This window comes from Garra rufa, chromosome 10 (genome assembly GCF_049309525.1).
Source record: "Garra rufa chromosome 10, GarRuf1.0, whole genome shotgun sequence".
Lineage (NCBI taxonomy): Eukaryota > Metazoa > Chordata > Actinopteri > Cypriniformes > Cyprinidae > Garra > Garra rufa.
In genome coordinates, this window is record NC_133370.1 from 6813408 (window position 1) to 6836165 (window position 22758).

Consider the following 22758-nt stretch of genomic DNA (forward strand, 5'->3'; position numbering starts at 1 on the left):
AGAAATGATTATAAGGGTTTTTTATGCATCTTCGCAAATGGCATTTCTTAATAATGTGCTTGTTGACAAGTTTCGCCCCTAGACTTGGCTAAATGCAGCTAAAGTAAACATTACGGCTCATAATCCCACATCAGAGAGGGGCGGGGCGAGCAGAGCTCATTTGCATTTAAAGGGAGCATGCAATAAAAATTTTTGCAGAGCTGATTTTGACAAGGTAAAAGGGTGTTTTTTTAACCACTATTGAGAATTATTAACCAAATTATATTATAGACTTTTCATTAAGACCCTAAAGAATCAAATGAACTTGTGGAAAATGGGCATCCAATGACCCCTTTAAGAAACAGGCGTCTTGGAAAAACAGGTTTGGATTAATTTTTCTGTCTTTTGGGCTTGCTGGACAAGGCTGAGATGTTCAGAGATGAAAATGAGTCACATACTCATTAGGTATACCTACAACAGATCTATTCAACATCAGACGTTTCTAGAAAATTCCCTGCTACCTGAAATGAATCATGAGTCATTAGAGCCCAATCTCGTCCATCTCTTCCCCAAATAGGCTTTGGGGTTTGTTTTGATGGACATCCTATAATAAACCAGGAGTCTCTTGGCATTAATGCATTCCTATATTTGGATAAGATGTTTTTTGTGATCGGGAAAATCCCCTTTTCACATGCTTTCGGCGTTCAGTACATTTCCTGGTCGTGAGAGCAACAAAACCCATCTTTTCTGCTTTTGTACAAAGATGCAGTTAGAAACATAGTGGTGTGTTGCTCAGCTAGAAGATAAAACAATTAAACCTGACGCATGTTTCGCGGTCTGCACACGAGTTTTGACCGATGCGCGGATACTGTAATTTGATGCAGTTGGATTTGCATTTGTTTAGCATGGGAAGCAAACACAGTTTGACCTGTTTGATATGAAGCACATTGACTCTCCAGGGATTTAGCCCTGTCATAACATAATCAGCACTGACCCATTAAAAACCAGCTCGGCTTGAACTCTTCGTTTTGCTTTGGAAAAGCAGTGTACACTTTTATCTTCTCTCTTGGTTGAACCTTGGGTGTTCCCACTTCAGTTGTCGAATGCATCATATCTTAATGTGTTTCCATTTTCGACCTGCTACACAATCAGCGTGTTTAATGCTGATCACCATTAGGATGATTCCACTGAGAGAAAAAGAGAAAAATAACATTCTTTTTGCTTCTCCTAAATGATCAATAAGCCTTATTTCTATAGTTTTGCATTCGGTACTTGCAGAGAGATGGTGAAATTTGACCTGTATGATTGAATAAGAGCAGATTCATTTTTGTAAGGGCAATAACTGGACTATAATGTGTAACTGTCTATTTAAGTTTTTTAAATATGCAATTGTAGAATTGTCATTTGTGAGCCTGGACTACAAAATCATACCTAGCACAGGTATATTAGTAGCAATAGCCAAAAATACATTATATTCGTCAAAATGATCAATCTTTCTTTGTGCCAAAAATCATTAGGATATTAAGTAAAGATCATGTTCCATGAAGATATTTTGTAAATTTCCTACCATTAATATATCAGAACTTAATTTTTGATTAATAATATGCATTGCTAACTTCATATGGACAACTTTTAAAGGCGGGTTTCTCAATATTTAGATTTTTTTGCACCATTAGATTCCAAATGTTCAAATAGTTGTATCTAAAGCTTATTTATTCAGCTTTCAGATGATGTATAAATCTGAATAAATTAACACTTATGACTGGGTTTGTGGTCCAGGATCACATTTATCTGCAATTTATACAAAAGCCTAATGCACAAATCATTTTTTCTTAACATGTGGCATTAAACATTCTGCAATTTTCTATTATTCTGTGCTTTTTAAAATTGCAACGTTAGATTTAAAATTTTATTAAGTATAATTGCCGTTGTGCCATTTAATGATAATTAAAATACAATAAATGTATTTTTTATTAATTAATTTGATTATTTATTATGTTTATATATTTAATGAAATTATATATTTAGTTATTTATTAATAATAAGCGCTTTAATAAATGACTTTTGCCCATGCAGTGTCATGGAACGTTCTGGGGGTTTCTAGAAATATATTTTAAATATTGTATGTGGTAACATCCCTAATTCATATAAAGTTTTTTTAGTTAAACTAAAAAGGAACAAATGTGAGACCAAGAAATTATTAGCTTGTAGGTTGACCCTGCTCAGTAGATGCTGCCTTTTTTTTTTTTAAAGAGAATGTTTATCGCTCTTTTATAAGATAAAGTGCTCCATTAAGTGGTTATGAAGAAAAACATTATAAACCACTTTGCACATGAGCAGCAATGTCTTTTACGAAGAAAATATAACATTTGTGCAATGTGAAAAACAAATGGGTGTGGAAAAATGCCAACTGAATATTTCATATTTGTTTATAGGAAGTTTGGAAAACCTTTTAGTAGTGCAGCTTGCCATTACCTGGTGGACAATAGAAATAGTGGCAGAAAAATCCGGTCTATTTTGTGCTGCAAGTAGCGTTGAAATTGCTCAAAACAGCTTTAAAAGCAGCACCACATTTACATTCCTCAGAGCCTGGACATTTTTTCCAAAAACCTGAGTAGGATTTGGCTTTATTTGTACAGATATGCTCGTGCCCCTTCGCTGATCGGTTCACTTCCTGCAGTCACAGAGGGGATGAAGGACTCCTCTCATTCTGAAAAAGCGGCCTTCCTTTGAAGTCCTCACTCAGCTGAAGCGAGAAGCAAAACACGAGTGTTATGTAACAAGAGAGAGGGAAGGAGAAAGAGCTTTTAATTGTGTGTAAAACGGAGAAAGGTTTGTTTGAGAGGGTTGTAGTTTAACAACAAAAAAAAAAACCCTGGTGTCTCTCGATAGCTTTGTGTTTCCGGTGCCGGAGGTGTTGCTTTTTAGAAAATGTCTGTGGTTTTCCCACCAAAACCTACGCAAAGGTTTCACCTCCTTCTGCTGTGGCTACAGTTTGAGACGTGCCGCTTTACACTTACATTTTAAGCATTTTAAAAATCTAAACGGCCTTCTTTCCTCTATTGAGAATTTTTTGTGGATTGAAAAGGTTCCATTGATCTTCACAGAACCGTAGGTGCCAAAATAGAACCTTTTTTAATTTCAAAAGTGTTCAAATTTGAATGCTCTTTTTAGTGATCCATGCTATTTTAAAGGAGTTCCCGCTTCGTTTTCCTCATTGAATACCCTGTAGAATTTAATGTGAGCGTCATTTTGTGTTGACTTTAATCTGTGTTTCAGTATGAGGGTGGGCTGGTGTGTCCATCCGTGTGTGTGGGCGAGTCCACATGTGTGACAGATCATGCGAACCCTTTTGAAGTTCAGCCTGTACACTGGGCTTCAAAGACAGTCAACATTATTTAGATTTTTTTTTTTTTTTTTTTTGATTAAATGCATTGAATTAATGCAACCCAGGGGTTTCCCAAAGTTTTTAGTCAGCAAAACCTCTTAGATGTACAATATTTACTTTTCAGTAAATGTTGATGGTTTTTATTTGACGATTACATTGCACATTGTGTTCCCAAAATGCACATTAAATTTATTGTGAATTGAGCCACTTTGAGACAGTTAATTATATTCTGATTTCTATTTCGTTTTGATTAATTGTTCAGACCCATTGAGGTCGTTTATGAACCCCTAAGGGTTTACAAACCCACATTTGGGAATTGCTGATATAACCAAAAAGAGCTTAATGTGAACCAAGATGTTCGCTGCTTGCAATTAAACGAGTGAAATAAATCCCATAGACATGCATTGAAGTGAGCCATGCAGTTTTTTTAGTCTGAAAATGGACCAGCAGCTAACATCACACAGGCACGTATTTGCTCTCATTAATTACAAGTGGCTCTTTTCTCTCAATTGAACAATAGAGAGTTTTGCTGTTTTGTAATTAAATCATTTCCAAGTGTCCTCATTTGCTCCCACACTGTGACGTTTGAACAAATGATCATGAATGAAGGATGCCGATGATCTTGATTGCAGAATGTAAACCTGACCTCTGACCTTTTCGTCTGCTCTAGGCACGGGTGAGAGCGGCAAGAGCACGTTCATCAAACAAATGCGTATCATCCATGGTGCCGGATACACAGATGAGGACAAACGCGGATTCACCAAACTGGTGTACCAGAACATCTACACCTCCATGCAGGCCATGATCCGCGCCACAGAGACCCTGAAAATCGGCTACAAGTATGAGCAGAACAAGGTGAGAATGATTCATGTTGAGTGTTTAAGTTAGACAGATGGGTTTAAGGGTGGAACTGATGAAAACATGTTTAGGTCGTGTTTCACACCTAAATCAAAAGACTTTTCTTTTCATACATTGGTGGGCAAAATTATTAGAATACTAGCTAAAATGGTTTTAAGTCAGTTCTTTCTATCTTTTCCAAAAACATTTACAAACTTTCATTTCCAAGATGCTTCAAGAAACCTACTTTCAAAGCTACCTGAAAACCATGCGCAAGTGTATCTAGAGCAAAAGCTGCTTTAAACTTAAAGGATGGTCACACCAAATGTTGATTTAGTTTAGTTAATAGAAGTTAACTGATAAAGGAATTCTATTTATGACATTATTTTCCTCACAAGTGGCTAAAACTTTTAACAGTACTGCAGCTTTGCAGGTAGGTTTCTTGAAGCATCTTGGAGACATTGCCACGGTTCTTCTAGATTTAGTCTGTCTCAGTTTGTACAGACTGGACGATGAGATCAGATCTCTGTGTGGAGCACTGGCTGTTGTCAGACTCCTTGTGCAAACAAAAATCTCACTGGATTATTACATTATTATGTACTAGTGTTCTAATAATTTTGGCCACCACTGTAAATGAAGCCTTTTTTGCATTATATGTAATGTGTAATTTCTGCTCCACTAGTATCACCGAATGCAATTACAAAAACTTTCTGGAAAAGTTTAGCTTAAAACCTTTAAATACATAGTTCCACTAAAAATGAAATGTACTTGCCCTCAGGCAATCCAAGATGTAGATGAGTTTACTAACCTTACATCACTTGCCCACCAGTGGATCCTCTGCAGTGAATGGGTGCCGTCAGAATGAGAGTCCAAGCAGTTGATAAAAACATTACAATAATCCACAAGTAATCCACACCACAGTCCATTAATAAACGTCTTATGAAGTGAAAAGTAAAAAAGATGCTTGTCTCTAAGAAACAAATTCAACATTAAGATATTTATAACTTCAAACCATTGCTTTTGGACAAAATACAAGCCTATAATATTGCTTTTTCCAGAGAAAAAGGTTGTCTCGTCTGTATCAGGTGAGCAATATGCACAGATCAAGATTAATTTAGAAGATCAACAAACAAGTTTTCACCGGAGGAAGCATTATTATGGATTATGACTCAACAACAGTTTGAAGTTAAAACAACTTGATGTTGGATTTTTACCATACACCTTTTCACTTCACAAGACATTAACTGATAGACTGGAGTGGTGTGGATTATTGTGATGTTTTCATCAGCTGTTTGGACTCTCATTCCGACGGCACCCATTCACTCCAGAGAATTCATTGGTGAGCAAATTATGTCATGCTGAATTTCTCCAAATCCTCAGTGAAGAAACAAACTCATCTACATATTTTAAAAGACTTAGATTAAAATTATGTCTATATTTTAGCTGCCATTGCTTCTAATCAATTTTTTTAACCATAAATTGGTTTTCACTATAGGGATGTAACAGTATTATCAATATCGTGGTATTGTGATATCATCATGGTCGCATGACGATATGAAACAATAGTTCTTCTGGGCAAAAAGTGTAGTCTTTAAAATATATTTAAACTTCTTATTGTTCCATAAAGGATCTTTAAAGATGTTTTAGGCCATTATGCTTTGACACAGTATCTGTCAAATTAACTAAAAGCGGAAAGCACAATATGGCTTAATACCTTCGACAGTTTTCGCTGTGCAATCCACACACACACTTCAGACTGTTCAGACGATCAACTCATGATCTGGTGTTTTCCAAGCCTCAGAACGGCTCAGTTCACAGTGAATGCAGTGAACTTGTTTATTGCATGTACTTATTGCATGAGTTTAGCGCACGTTTGGAAATGCAATGGCCACCAATTACGCTTTATTCTCATGACAGATGTACAGCATTTCACTGGATTTGTAGTGACACACATTTTTGTAAGCCTGTTTTCACTGAAGCTGGAGTTTTAAAATAAAAAATAAAACCTCTGCTGCCTTTTCTGTCTAAATAAAAGCTTAAAAGTGCAGTATGAATTGCAGACAGTGGGTTAAATGGCTAATGCCACTGCAGTCCAAATCAAAATATCTCTTTCAAGTGTACATAGGAAAAAAGTATTGTAATTTCCCTACGGTATTGTAAAGCAAAAAAAAAAAAAAAAACTATGAAATATTCATTTTTATTTATTTTACAGTGCAATTGTATGCAATATATGGCTATTACTGTCATAGGAATAACAATATTATACAATTGTTATTTCTTAGCCTGGGTTTCCCCATGCTGCCTTGCACGCAGCGCGATTTTATTCACACTGCTAGGCAGCCTGGAAACCATGGACCAAATTTTCACCTCAGGTAGGGAACCAATCACAGAACGGGGAGGGAGCAGAGGGACGATGACGCCTTCTATGCGACTCACTGAAGCAGTTTGTTAATAACTATGGATCCAGCATGGCAGCAGACGCGAAGTTATCTTTCGGTGCAGCCTTATTTTGAAAAAAGAGCAACTTTTGGCGTTCGCTCTACATACGTCATCCGGTATAATTGAAACGATTGGCTATGAGCTACGCTAGGGCTGGGCGATTTGGCCTAAAATCAAAAATCTCGATTAATTGAACATTTTAACCCGATTACGATTAATGAACGATTATTTTATTCATTTATAAAATTATATTTAAATAATTTTTTTATAGTTCACTGACAAGTTTTGTACAGTAAATATGCTCACATATTACAAGTGAGAGATTTTTGAATGAAGGGTGCACACACTAACTACTATCTATGATTATTTATTGAACATTAGTGTTGAACAACTGAAATTAAAGCACACATTGCTTAAATTTATTATTATAAAATAATAATAAATATTAAAAGTAGAAAATAAGCAGTATCTCTTCTAAATAAAATTACTCTTACGTGACTCCACACGCAGTAGTGTTTTTAAAGGGAAAGTAATTGAAATAATTGACCTGGAAAAATTTGATCGATTATAGGTTCTGAATGTCGATTTCGATTACTTTTCGATTAATCGCCCAGCCCTAAGCTACGCACAGGCGCATTTGATAGATATTCGTAGCGCCCAATAAACAGCTCTGGGCATTCGTAAACCACGCCTCAAATACGAGAAAATGAACATGTGGTTCCCAGATCACGGATCATAACGTTGTCATGACTTGGTTGGCGTTAGCCAGGCTAGTTATTTCTATTATTATAATATTAATTGTTTTGGCTTCTTAAAACACCAGTGTGAATGTAATTTAGACTGAGACAGAATACAACAAATAAAAGGTTGAGTCCCCTTTAAAGTTCAGGTACAAGTCAATTCACTGACTTTTTTCCTGACTTAAGTTTTCTTAGTTATGAACATGAGTTGGAGCTCTTAACTTTGAACACTCAGAGTGCATTAGATAGAAGAATTAACTTAAAAATGCACAAGATGTTAATTTTTTCCAAGTCTTGTCTTTTTTTTTTTTTTATCTTACAAAAAACATTATCGTATCATGAGATTTCAATACATCCCTAGTTTTCACCATTCATAATTTTACTTATGTGTTGCAAATGAAAAAAGTACATATATTCCAGTCTATCTATTAATAAGACGTCATGCATAATAGAAGCATCAGAACAGGTTTAAAATAGGTTAGATGGAAGCTATTACACATTATAGCACATCTGCCCTGCTGTAGATTATCAGTGTTTTCCTCCTTTGCTTTTGTCTTAAACTGTTCATCTGCTCTGGGCTGCAGGCACACGCCATGCTGGTGAAGGAGGTGGACATTGAGAAGGTGTCGTCATTCGACCAGCCCTACGTTAGTGCCATTAAGACGCTGTGGTCAGATCCAGGCATTCAAGAGGCCTACGACAGACGCCGAGAGTACCAGCTGTCAGACTCCACAAAATAGTCAGTATATCTGTCATCATCTTTGTATTGAATACAGTATGATTATTTATAAATGAGTGTTTAAACAGTCAAATTCTCTTTCAGTTTTGCACACACAGAGTTGTGTATGCTCACAATGTACATGAATTCAAAACTGACCCTATTTACTTTCCTAATACGTGTTCCTGGCGATATTGCGAATGATTTATTGGTGCATGTTATTTCACTGTAAAACATTTTGGACATCAGGAATTTTGTCATTGTTTACTCATCCTCACGTCATTCCAAACCGTATGACTTTATTTCTTCCGTGGAACACTAAAGGGAAATTTTTGTCCCCATGCAAAAACAATTAATGAGAACTGAGGCTTTCCGCTTTGAAATGTACTCTTTAATACTTGACTCTTAGAGTCTAACTTACCCAGTTGAGTGATTACATTGATGATTGCAAACATTTTTGTATTAAGTTTTCTAAAATGTTAGGTTTAAATATGCAAATTAGCATTGTTTAATGAAATATGTGCTAATTTGCATGCATTTCTAGTACAAACATCTAAACACTGGATGAGGTCAGTTTCAGAATTCTCATTTAATAATTTTGACATATTAGAGTAAAATGTTTTGACAGAGGGAATTTTGTCACTCCATAATTCAAATGAACTTAGAACAGACAAAAACAATATATTTTCACAATTTTTGAGGGGGAAAAAAAATTATATAATCAAGCAAATTATATATGAACAAATCCTTTGGGATTTGAAAAACCTTTAGGATATAGACAGGAATAAAAATGTCAAGTTTGGTGTAAGTGCTACTGAAGTGGATTTATGGCTCAGCATAGGAGAAAAAACTAACGGCCTTTAAAAATATGTATTGTAATTGAAAGACAAATGGATAAAGTGCTATAAAAGAAACTCTTAACAGTGTCTTTTGGATGTTTTCTTTCCACTAGTGTGAAAAAACACTTTATGAAAAAACAAAAAGCCCAAAATCTCAAATTTGACAGGTGCATGAAAAAACAGCTTTTTTGCCTGCTGTGCTTCCCCTTAATGAACAAGTCATTTGCAAAGTGAATCAACTGATTCTGATTCAAAAGGTAAAGCACATTGCTATCCCCTTAAGTCTTCATTTGTCTTTTTTTTTTTAGCATTATCGTATCGTAAGATTTTGATATCTTCACATGCATAATTTTACTTTGGTGTGGCAAATGAAAAAAGTACATAAATTCCAGTTGGTCTAACTATTAATAAGACGTCATGCATAATAGAAGCTGAAATATAATTATAGAAGCATCGGAGCATGTTTAAAATAGTTTAGAAGGAAGCTATTACACATTATAGCACATATATACACATTATATTTCTCATGAACTCTGAACAAGAACAGTTTTCAGTGAATGAACTCGGACAATGTTATCGTGTGACTTCAGAAGATTTACAATGCAGCATATGAGTCATATAGACTACTTTTATGATGCATTGTGTTCAGTTTAGAACTTGAAAGCTTGTTTCTATTCATTGTAAATGACAATTCTTTAAATTCTCCTCAGTTGGTCCACAAAAGAAAAGTCGTACAGAAATGAAACGATAGGACTGCGAGTAAATGAAGTGTAATTTTTGAATAAGGTATTACTTTCATGCTAACCAATATCTAAGATGTTATTAAATCCTGTTTAAATATGACACATCTTTTCAGCTTGTGCAACACATATAAATCAAGTCATGCCTCAAAGATAGTTTTAGTGTTTCATGGCTTTTTTTTCTGAATGGGTTTCTGAATGTCCACGTCTCTCTGATGATCTAATTGAAGAGTTTGGCGGCAGTCAGTCTTGTCCTATTTCTTTTACTGGCCCAATAAAATATAAAGGCAGTGTGTATTTCACCACATTAATACACACAGATGTATGAAGCCTGGAGTCGATTCAACAATCATTGGCATCATGTGAATCACACCCCCTGCTGGTTTGTTGGAGTAATGCAGGTTTCATCAGTACAGTAGGAATATCCAGGTGATGGCAATAAATTAAACTGATTTACACAAATTCAACTAATGGAATTAGAAACATAACCATTTGTATAATAATATTGATATAAATGTATAATTAATCTGCATCGACAGCAGTGACAAGCAGAATTTTTTTGCTACAAAACACAGAGGTATTTGCATTTTTTGAACAGGTTCATTTACAAGAACTATCCAATTTAACCATTTCACTCAAATTATACTTGTCTAGCGCTACATATACTACCAGTCAAAAGTATCTTCTGCTCACCAAGCCTGCATTTATTTTATCCAAAGTACAGCAAAAACGTTAATATTTTAAATATTTTTACTATTTAGATTTTGAACTGTTTTCTATTTGAATTTATTTTAAAATGTAATTTATTCCTGTGATCAAAGCTGAATTTTCAGCGTCATTACTCCAGTCTTCAGCATCACATGATCCTTCAGAAATCATTCTAATATGCTGATTTGCTCTTCAAGAAACAATTTTCTATTATTATTATTAGAACAGTAAAATTTTGAAATATTAAACTAAATATAACTGTTTTCTAATTAAATATATTTTAAAATGTAATTTATTCCTGTGATATTAAAGCTGAATTTTTAGTCTCATTACTCCAGTCACATGACCCTTCAGAAATCATTCTAATATTCTGATTTGCTGCTCAAAAAACATTTATCGTGTTAAAAACAACCGAGTATAATTATTTTTATAATAGAAAGTTCAGAAGGACAGCATTTATCTGAAATAGAAATCTTTTTAACATTATAAATGTCTTTGTCATCACTTTTGATCAATTTAAAGCATCCTTGCTAAATAAAAGGTCTAATTTCTATCATTTCTTCTCTGAAATAGCTTTTTGTTTCAGACAAATGCTGATCTTTGGATCTTTCTATTCATCAGAGAATCCTGAAAAAATGTACTCAACTGTTTTAAATATTGATAATAATAATACGAATGTTTCTTGAACAACAAATCAGCATATTAGAATGATTTCTGAAGGATTATGTGATGCTGAAGACTGGAATAATGATTCAGTTTTGAAATCACAGGAATAAGTTATGTTTTAAAATATATTCAAATAGAAAACAGTTATTTCAAATAGTAAAATATTTCACGATATTACTGCTTTTGCTGTATTTTGGATTAAATAAATGCAGGCTTGGTGAGCAGAAGAGAATTCTTTAAAAATCGTTAATCGTTAGGGTTTTTAAATATTGCTAATAATTAGGGATGCACCAAATCCAGATTTTTGGGGTTCGGCCGAATACCGAATCCACTGTTTAAGATTCGGCCGAATCCGAAACCGAATACCGAATCCTACTCGCATCCTTAATCACACGTTTTTAGCTGTGACTGTCCAGCTGCCGTACCTGAAGTTGCTGCATTTTGGCTGCTGTCTGTAGATTCCTTCATGCACAACTCGTATTCTTTTGGATGTTTTAGACGCAAATGTTTTAACATCGGCGATATGTTGTGTACTGCTTAGGGTCCTTGCCACCACTAGACAAATTGGCATTGCAAATTGAACATAAAGCTCGACTTGAATCGCCTTCTTTTGGTTGAAAGTACTGCCAAACAAAACTTTTTTTGCTTACGAGTTCCATTTTCAGATTCTTACAGCCTACTACATTCGAACGGGTCCTATGTAAACACCTTCACGTAATCAACGGCCGTGTGACGTCGTAGTGCAAGTCTAGGGTTCGGTTTCGGTGGAAAATAAATCTAAGGTTCGGCCGAAACCGAACCCCGTCAAAAAGCCCAGGATTCGGCGCATCCCTACTAATAATACAAATGTTTTTTGAACAGCGAATCAGCATATTAGAATGTTTTCTGAAGGATCATGTGACACTGAAGAGGAATAATGATGCTGAAAATTCAGCTTTAAAGTCACAGGAATAAATTACGTTTTAAAGGTGCCATAGAATGGAAAACTGAATTTACCTTGGCATAGTTAAATAATAACAGTTCAGTACATGGACATGACATACCATGAGTCTCAAACACCATCGTTTCCTCCTTAAATCTAGAATTTGCAAAAGACCACCGACAAATAGGTCAATTCCAACATAAACACCGACTGTTACGAAACTTTCCCGGGATCGTTAATAGTTACGCCTCCAACATTTGTATCGTCCAATCATCAGTAACGTCAGCACATCAGTTAAACAAGGCAAGCCACAGAAGGGACACGGTTAGCTCAATGCTAGCGCTAGCCTGTTACATTGCAATACATAGGATTTCACTTACCACATAAACAGAGAGATGACTGCGCTGGTGGTGAATGATGGAGAAATTACTGCACTGATGATGGTAAATGATTTACAGATCCCGAGTTTCACTGAGAATCAGCTGAACTTGTGTGGTAAGAAGCACTCTGCATTATAACGTTACACAGAGCGATCACATGCTGCGTCCCAATTCGCATACTATCCGTCCTAAATAGTATTTGAAAATAGAATTAGTATGTCCCAAATCGTAGTATGCTTAAAAAAGTATTCCAAAGATTCCCGGATGGTCTACTACTTCGGAATTCGAAGTGCGGATCAATGCACACTCTAACGGTGCGTTCACACTGGCACGTAGCGAGCGGGGTGGAGCGAACGTTTTCAATTCATTTGTGTGGAAGTTGAGCATAAACGGTTGCGTGGTGCATTTTGGGATTGGAAGCGGCGCGGAGAAAGCGTTGAGAGCGACTGAGAGCGTCAAAAGGTTGGGCATTCCTCAACTTTATGCAAATCTCGAGCGCAAAACGCCGGGCGACAACCAATCGCTGTGAGAAGTAGGCAAGGGAAGATTATGTCGCGTTTTCCGAAACTGGTGGATTACTGAGCTGAAATCACATATTATTGAAAAAGTCACGCAAAAGTAAATGTACTTTGCATGTTTTCATTATGCTACACTTTAGTTTGCGAACCACTGTTAAAAAAGACAAATGAAACGCAAACAGGGTGTAAACATTGTTTTTTCCATAGGCGTGCTCTGCTCTAAATTTGACACTCCCCAAAGCAGTGGCGTTGTAGCGTTGCCAGCGGCACTGAGCGCAAATTTGACGCTGTAGTGTGAACGCACCGTGGGCTAATATTGCCCACAACACATTGCGCGATGAACAAGGATTCGATTAGAACTACAAACACGCATAAAAAGTGTTAAAAAACTACAAATATGGCGGATATGCGCGACCAACGGACAGGTAGAGAAAGGGGTTTGAGTGATAAATAATCAATGTGCAACCTGATAAAAAATACATTTATTTAATGTTATCCGCGTTATATTTCATGTGCAGCAACATTATGAACTTTTATAATGATAGGGTTGGTCATTAACGTTTAAATGCATAATTTTGCAAACACAAGAGAAGAGTTCTCGGCATGAAAGACTCTTGACAGAAAGTTCCTCTTCATTTCTCTCTAATACGGTAGGAAATTAAATGAAACAAAATGTATATAAATATTAACTGTGATGATTGACGAGGCAGTTTAAACAGTGACAGAATTCAGGTAACTAAGCAACAGAGCGTCCCTTAAAGAAGCAGTTATGACGAAGTAGTATGTCCCAAAGCTTGCCTACTATTCTATACTTTTTCTTCACAAAAAGAGTACATACTTTTAGTGCATAGTATAAGTAGGCGAATTGGGACGCAGCAACAGTAATGAGACTAAAATGTCGGCGATTCAAAACGGCAGATTCAACAAACCTCATATTAAAAGCCGCTAGAGCTCCTAATTAAATATATATTTTTGTCAATGTGCCAGCTATAGAGTTGAGCTGCTCTGTGAAACAGCCAATCAGAGCAGAGCTCATTAATATTCATGAAGCTTCCAAATAAGGCAAAAACAGAGCATTTCATTCTAGGGGCAAATCCAAGGATTGTAAATGGACCTGTAAAACCGTTTCTGGAGATTTTTTGCCCTTTCCTATGCCTTATACCTTCTATGTAGATATCAGAGAACAATTTAAAATATTCTATCAATGCATTCTATGGCACCTTTAAAAATATTCAAATAAAAAACAGTTATTTCAAATAGTAAAATATTTTAGAATTCTTTAAAAAAGTTTAAAATCTTACTGTTCAAAAACTTCTGACTGGTAGTGTATGAAAACAGATGGGATGTTCTACAAAAGCATATGATTATTGATTACTTTTGATGATTTTATCAGTTTTGCAAATTGCATTGTAGTTTAATTGATTGAATGAAGGGATGCATATGGACACATGTAATTTAAAGTATCCATTTTTTTAAGAAATTTGCTGAATTGGATGTCATGTGACAATGTTGTAGCCAGACAACGGCTTTGCATGCTATTAGTAAATAGTATGCAATGTACAGTATGCATGTTAAATCAGCCGACGCAGTTGAGGAATAATTTTAATATGTTAAAATATATATGTTTTATTTAATAACTAACGTTAATTTCTTTATTCTTTTTAAATTTTCTTTATTCTTGGAAGATTTTACAGGGTTTAATTGCATTAAAATAGTGTAAGATACAAAAAAATTTAAATGTTGTAAAAACATCTTAATATTCTTTATGCAGAATAAAATTCCTCATTTTTTAAGTCAGTCAAGGGATTTATCATCATATACCACAAACTATTTCACTCATACTATACTGTTTCATACTGTTTTTTTGTTTGTTTCAGAAATATAAGACAGTATGCATTGTACATTCTGAAAATAAGATCTACCTTAGTTTGACCAGACCCACAAAGCATTTGTCTTCCCTTTTTAGCCGTTGTGTTTTTTCAGGTTGTCTCACAAGACAACATAATGAGCATCCTCTGAGATCTGCTGATGGAGGATGTCGTCTGACTCTCGAGGATTCTGCTGGAAACATCCTTTACCAAACCACCCACGTGTTATACAAAGGGGTTAATGATGTTTTTATCTTTTTCTCTCCTTCTCTTTCCGTAGCTATCTATCTGACCTGGATCGTATCGCCGAGCCCTCCTACCTTCCCACCCAGCAGGATGTCCTGAGGGTTCGAATCCCGACCACAGGGATCATCGAATACCCGTTCGACCTTCAGAGCATCATTTTCAGGTAGAGGACACGGAGCAATTATTCATCAGCTTTCGTTTGAAATTTAGGAACTTAGCGCTAAATGTAGGTTAGCATTGAGAATACATCCATGGAGGAGAGTTATTAATATTTTCCCGAGCTGAAGACGACTTTCTAGTGTGACCTACAAAGATGCAGTGACACCCACATCAAAGTTGTCTTTGTTGCACTTCTGTTGATACTTTTTTTTTTTTTTAGTTTTGTCTTTATTGAGCCATTAAAACCTTCAACCCAAGTGCTGTCATGGGCTGAAGCACAAATTAAATACAGCTGAGGTCAAAAGTTTACATACACCTTGCAGAATCTGTAAAGTGTTCATTCTTTTACCAAAATAAGAGGGATCATGCAAAATGCATGTTATTTTCTATTTAGTACTGACCTGAATAAGATATTTCACATAGTTTAATTATAAAAATGACCCTGTTCAAAAGTTTACATACACGTGATTATTAACACTGTGTTGTTACCTGAATGATTCACAGCTTTTTATTGATAGTTGTTCATGAGTCCCTTGTTTGTGCTGAACAGTTAAACTGCCTGCTGTTCTTTATAAAAATCCTTCAGATCCATCATTTCACTCTAAGGAAAACTACGGGACTCATATGCAACTATGACAGAAGGTTCAAACACTCACTGATGCTTCAGAAGGAAAATTCCATGCATTAAGAGCTGAGGGTGGACATTTTTTGAATTTGAAGATCAGGATAAATTGAATTTATTTTGTCTTCTGGGAAACATGTACCTATCTTCTGTAGTCTCTGAAGGGCAGTACTAAATGAAAAAATATTATATTTAGGTAAAATAAGAAAAATGTACACTTCTCCATTCTGTTCAAAAGTTTTCACTCCCAGCTCTTAATGCATGGTTTTTCCTTCTGGAGCATCAGTGAGTGTTTGAACCTTCTGTAATAGTTGCATGTGAGTCTCTCAGTTGTCCTCAGTGTGACAAGATGGATCTCAAAATCATACAGTCATTGTTGGAAAGGGTTCAAATACACAAAAATGCTGTAAAACCAAATAATTTGTGGGACCTGAAGGATTTTTCTGAAGAACAGCAGGCAGTTTAACTGTTCAGGACAAACAAGGGACTAATGAACAACTATCACAAAAAAAACACACAGCTGTGCATCATTCAGGTATCAATAGTATTACGAATCAAGTGTATGTAAACTTTTGAACAGGGTCATTTTTATAAATGATTTTCTTCTTGTGGTCTATATTTAAACATCTTTTACGTGAAATATCTTATTCAGGTCAGTACTAAATAAACAATAACATACATTTTGTATGATCCCTCTTATTTTGGTAAAATAATTCACTTTTTGCAGATTCTGAAAGGGGCATCCCTGGTGAAAAAAAATGGTTTTAGAGGGGATTTGGCCACTATCCCAACCTGGCCAGGCTGGGAGACCAGCTAAAACCAGCTATTTCCAACCTAAACCAGCCTAGGCTGGTTTTAGCTGTTTTTTTCAGCAGGGATGTCAACATTTGTCCTCAAAAAAAAAATATTTTTTTTTTAATTGTGCATAAACTTTTAATAAAGTTGTGCATTTTCATTACTGTAACCTAGGCCTAATTGTTGAAATTTGTATAGTTGCACACGTTTATGAACATTTCATTTTATCTTATCCAGTCTGACTGCACATTTAAAACATGCTTGTCAAGAGATGCTAATCATTCCCATGTGCGTGATATGAAAATTAATAAAAACACACGAGAGATTATTTTTGCGCTCTCTGCCATATTGACTCCATGAATGATTACCATCAGCTCTGTGGTTGTTAATCTCTGTAAAACTGTCTTAAACCCTCACGCACCTTGCATCGAGCTCTATCGTTTTACGTCTCTCTCTAGCTCTCTCACCGTCTGTCCTCCTGCCAAAGTTCGCTAAGTGCGGAGTGAATGTGGATACTCGTCCTACATTAAAGAGCGTGTGTATGTTCAGAAGTAGGTCACCAAGCCCCTGGCTGAAGGAAATGAGGACGCTTCTATCTGAAGGAGCTTTATTTTGGGCAGCCAATCCTAGAGGGCTTCATTTATCAAAGGCCGCTCTGTGAACTGCTGGCTCAGGACTGGGGCTCTGCTCCACTAGGGGGCGCCGTATAAAGGCCGAAATCAGTGCTGGATAAACAGCGCCAGTTCTGCCTGCACACATTTATGCACGTTTCTGAAATCTAGGACTGCGAGTATGTTCAGAATAACATGCTAAAACACTACTTTTACTATTAATGCAATATGCATATTGTGACATTTATTGACATATCATGTGGTTGGACTGACAGATGTTCACATAAAAACTATTGCATTTTATTGAATTGCATTTAAAATATTTTTATTCGTACAAAGTGATTCCTGGACTTGCTGGATTTAACATGCAACATACAGAGGTCATACAGAGGCAACTTCAGCAAATATATGCTGCACAGATTTTGTTTAGATTACTGCTTTAGTATTAGAAAGCAGTCTTAGTTTAGTATTAAATATTGTGTATGCATGTACTGTATTTTGCCTACTATTTTTTTAATGGCATGTAAAATGGAAAAACAGTATGAATATATTACTATATTATATTGTTGCACTATTTATATTTTGTTTAGGTTGCAGATTTCCAAGATTTTTTTTATCTTTATGGACTCGTTATGTGATTGGACTAACAAATGTTGACGACAAAACATTTCTACACAAAATTGCACTGCATTTTTTTAGTTTTATTGGATTGCATTAAAATATTTTAATGTTTTACTTTAAACTGGCTGAGTTTAACATTCAACTACCAGTCAAAAGATTTTGAACAGTAATACTTTTAATGTTTTTTTTTTTAAAATAATCTCTTCTGCTCACCAAGCCTGCATTTATTTGATCCAAAGTACAGCAAAAACAGTGAAATGTTTTTACTATTTAAAACAACTGCTTTCTGTTTGAATATATTTTAAAATATCATTTATTCCTGTGATTTCAAAGCTGAATTTTTAGCAGCATAATCCTTCAGAAATCATTCTAATATTCTGATTTGCTGCTCAAAAAACATTTTTTATTATTAATGTTGAAATAGAATAGAAAGTTCAGAAGAACAGCATTTATCTGAAATAGAGATCCTTTGTCTTTATCATCACTTTTGATCAATTGAATTAATTTCTATAATTTCTTTCTAAAAAGAAATACTGATTACAAGTGTTTGAACAGTATAGTGTATAATGTTACAAAAGCATTTATATCAGATAAATGCTGATCTTTGGATCTTTCTATTCATCAAATAATCCTGAAAAATCTACTCAACTGTTTTAGATATTAATAACAATAATAAACAATGTTTCTTGAACCAGCATATTAGAATGTTTTCTGAAGTATCATGTGACACTGAAGTTATGAAGCTGAAAATGTATTTTGGATCAAATGAATAAATTGCTTTTTAAAATATATTCAAATAGAAAACATATTCTAAATACTGAAATATTTCAAAATTGTACTATACTTTGAATCAAATAAATGCAGGCTTGGTGAGCAGAAGAGACTTTTAAAAACATTAAAATCTTACTGTTCAAAAACTTTTGACTGGTAGTGTATATCAAGTATGACTTTTTTTAAATAGTAGCCAGTATATATTGCACACTATGCATGAAATAACAAATTTGTTTAGATGATTAATTATTGGATGCTGCATACTATGATGTAAGCAGTATACTGTATTCTTATACTGTATATTGCCTATGCATTATGCGGTAGTAAACAAAAAGTACTATGAACTCACTGTGTTGTAGGTTTAAGCGACCCAGCAGTCATTTCAGCATTAAATATAGTTAATTTGCTTTTTTCTAATGAATCTAAATATGCTTTATAATGTCTTAATGTGTGTATACGAATGTGTCCATTTTTTCAGCATTGCTTTTAGTGCATTTAGCACACTAGAGACTGAAATGTCATTGTATTATGGGATACAGTGCTCCATGCAACATGGTCTGGTTGTGTACTGTGCCTTTTAACATGTCTTTCCATTCATACAGAGGATTTGCATACTGTGCACAGTATAAGAATGAATTATTAATGCTCATAATGTCAGTAACAAATCAATAATGCAAACGCTTGCTCTCTTTGTCTTTCAGGATGGTTGATGTAGGGGGTCAGAGGTCAGAGCGCAGGAAGTGGATCCACTGTTTTGAGAATGTGACGTCCATCATGTTCCTGGTGGCTTTGAGCGAGTACGATCAGGTTCTGGTGGAATCGGACAATGAGGTGAGCAACTCATTTGCTATAGATCTTAAGCTTTCTGTGGCGGTCGTAATTGCACACTGCATTGTTTCAAATACAGTTTCTATGCAGAGCAAGTTTATTTATATAGCTGTTGTTGTTGTTGTTGTTGTTGTTGTTTTTTTACACTAAGATTTTACGTTTTTAATTTTTTTAAAGTCTCTTCTGCTCACCAAGCCTGCATTTATTTGATCCAAAGTACAGCAAAACAGATATTTACTATTTAAAATAGCTGTTTTCTATTTGAATATATTTTAAAATGTCATTTATTCCTGTGATCAAAGCTAAAATTTCAGCATCATTACTCCAGTCTTCTGTGTCACATGATCCTTCAGAAATCATTCTAATATGCTGATTTGCTGTTTAAGAAACATGTATCATTATTATCATCAAAATTTAAAACATTTTTACAGGATTTGACAGAATAGAAAGATTCAAAGATAAACATTTATCCGAAAGCTTTTGTATACATTATACCATTTTTAGAAAGAATTTGTAGAAATTAAAACTTATTTGCAAGGATGATCAAAAGTAATGATGAATGTCACAAAAGATTTCTATTTCAGATAAATGCTGTTCTTCTGAACTTTCTGAAAAGAATTCTACACAGCTGTTTTCAACATAATAATAAACGTTATTTGCAAATCATTTTTCTGAAGGACTGTGTGACTGGAGTAATGGCGCTAAAATTCAGCTGTGAAATCACATGAATGAATAGCATTTTTTCATATATTGATAAAATGTATTAAATAGTAAATATATTTTAGAATTTTGTTTTTGCAGTACTGTGGATTAAATAAATACAGGCTTGGTGAGCAGAAGAGACTTCTTTAAAAACATTAAAAATGATACTGTTCAAAAACCTTTGACTAGTAGTTTATACTATGTAGTAAGCACCATGTATATAGCTCTTTTTTGAAGACCAACAACGTAAAGATTTTTACATCTCTCATAAATGTTAGTTCTGGACTAAATGCCCTAAATGCTTGAATATTATTGGTCGTGAGTTATTTTTCACTGTGCATTTTGACATATGTGACCCTGGACCACAAAACCAGTCATAAGGTAAAATTTTACAAAACTGAGATTTATACATCATATGAAAGCTACATAAATAAGCTTTCTATTGATGCATAGTTTGTTAGGATAGAACAATATTTGACCGAGATACATCTATTTGAAAATCAGGAATCTGAGGGTGCAAAAAAATCTAAATACTGAGAAAATCACCTTTAAAGTTGTCCAAATTAGGTTCTTAACAATACATTTTACCAATCAAAAATTACATTTTGATATATTTACAGTAGGAATTTTACAAAAAATCATCATGGAACATGATCTTTACTTAATTTCCTAATGATTTTTGGCATAAAAGAAAAATCAAAAATTTTGCCCCATGCAATGTATTTTTGGATATTGCTACAAATATACCCCAGCGACTTAAGACTGGTTTTGTGGTCCAGGGTCACATATATGACTAATCCACTCTTTGTGTCTCCAGAATCGTATGGAGGAGAGCAAGGCTCTGTTCAGGACGATAATCACATATCCATGGTTCCAAAACTCTTCTGTCATCCTCTTCCTAAACAAGAAGGACCTGCTAGAGGAGAAGATCTCTTACTCCCACCTGGTCGACTATTTCCCAGAGTTTGATGGTATGTTGGTTTTTATTTATTTAGTACTGACCTTTTTATATAGACATTTTTATCTAGTCCACAAGAGGAAATAATAGTTGAATTTATAAAAATGACCCTGTTCGGAAGTTTACATATACTTTCTTAATACCTAATTCTTACCTGAAGGATCCACAGCTGTGTTTTTTTTTTTTTTTTTGTTTAGTGATAGTTGTTCATGAGTCTCTTGTTTGCCCTGCCCGCTGTTCTTCAGAGAAATCCTTCAGGTCTCATAAATTCTTTGGTTTTTCAGCATTGTTGTGCATATTTGAACCCTTTCCAACAATGACTGTATGATTTTGAGATCAATATTTTCACACTGTGGACAACTGAGGGACTCACATACAACTATTACAGAAGGTTCAAATGCTTTACAGAAGGGAAAACCATGTATCAAGAGCGAAGGGTGAAAACATTTTTAATTTGAAGATAGGGTTAATTTAACTGATTTTGTCTTTGGGAAACATGTAAGTATCTTCTGAAGCTTCTGAAGGGCAGTACTAAATGAAAGAATATATTTAAGCAAAATAAGACAAATGTACACATCGTCATTCTGTTCAAAAGTTTTCACCCCCTGGCTCTTAATGCATGTTTTTTCCTTCTGGAGCATCAGTGAGCGTTTGAACCTTCTGTCATAGTTGCATATGAGAATATACAAAAAAGCTGAAAATCCAAAGAATTTGTGGGACCTGAAGGATTTTTCTGAAGAACAGCGGGCAGTTTAACTGTTCAGGACAAACAAGGGACTCATGAACAACTATCACTAAACAAAAAGACACAGCTGTGGATCATTCCGGTAACAACACAGTATTAAGAATCAAGTGTGTGTAAACTTTTGAACAGGGCCATTTTTATAAATTCAACTATTATTTTCTCTTGTGGTCTATATGTAAACATTAGGGGTGTGACGAGATCTCTTGGCGATATTCCGATGTGTCCCGCGAGAACATGACGATATCATGGCAAAACATTTTGCATTAGAGCAAATATCACAATCTCTATTCAAACACCCATGCGATCTTATTCATGAATGACAACGATTCAGCATTGTCTATTACAACTGTTTTACGCGCTCCACTGACGCTTACGGTGTAAAAGTTATTGAAGACGTTCAAATCTACATTCTTACTGCTGCGGTTTCAGAAAGCAACACAAACAGTCTTTTTAACCACATAATCATCATTATGTCTTTGTTACAGACATTTAAATAACATAAGTACTGGGATAAAAGCTTATAGTTTGGATATAAACACTTATTGTCTACAATAGCGATCAAAACGACACGTATGTAGAGCAATGTTTATTCTCTTCGCCAGGAGATGGCGACAACTGTATTTGTCATTGAAATATATATGCAAGAGATTCCAATAGTGAAACAAGTCTTTATTCATTGAGACATGGGCTCCTTCATTTTTTTCCCCCCAGACTTAAGCAATGAACATTATTTCAGAACCACTAGTAAATGATGCAATTTTGTTTAGATTTCTAATCCCTTTTTTCTTCAGAATCGTGATCTCCAGAATCATGCAGCATTAGTTTACATTTTTATTACTGCATATAATTCATTAAAATGTAAGTTTAGTTTCATAAAGTACAAGTTCATGTCAAAATGCACCTACATTTTTTTGCATTTTGTTTTTTGTTGAATAAAATACTATTTTCCCGTATATAT

At 34.8% G+C, this 22758-nt stretch overlaps 1 protein-coding gene across 1 annotated transcript in view; it reads left to right on the forward strand.

Moving 5' to 3' along the window:
* Nucleotides 1–22758, forward strand: part of gna11b (guanine nucleotide binding protein (G protein), alpha 11b (Gq class)) — a 48322-nt gene that overhangs the window by 20973 nt on the left and 4591 nt on the right. Inside the window, exons 2-6 of the mRNA XM_073849569.1 lie at nt 4038–4222; nt 7968–8122; nt 15023–15151; nt 19269–19398; nt 20915–21068. Of these exons, the coding sequence (XP_073705670.1) occupies nt 4038–4222; nt 7968–8122; nt 15023–15151; nt 19269–19398; nt 20915–21068 (753 nt within the window). The remainder of the gene's footprint in view (nt 1–4037; nt 4223–7967; nt 8123–15022; nt 15152–19268; nt 19399–20914; nt 21069–22758) is intronic.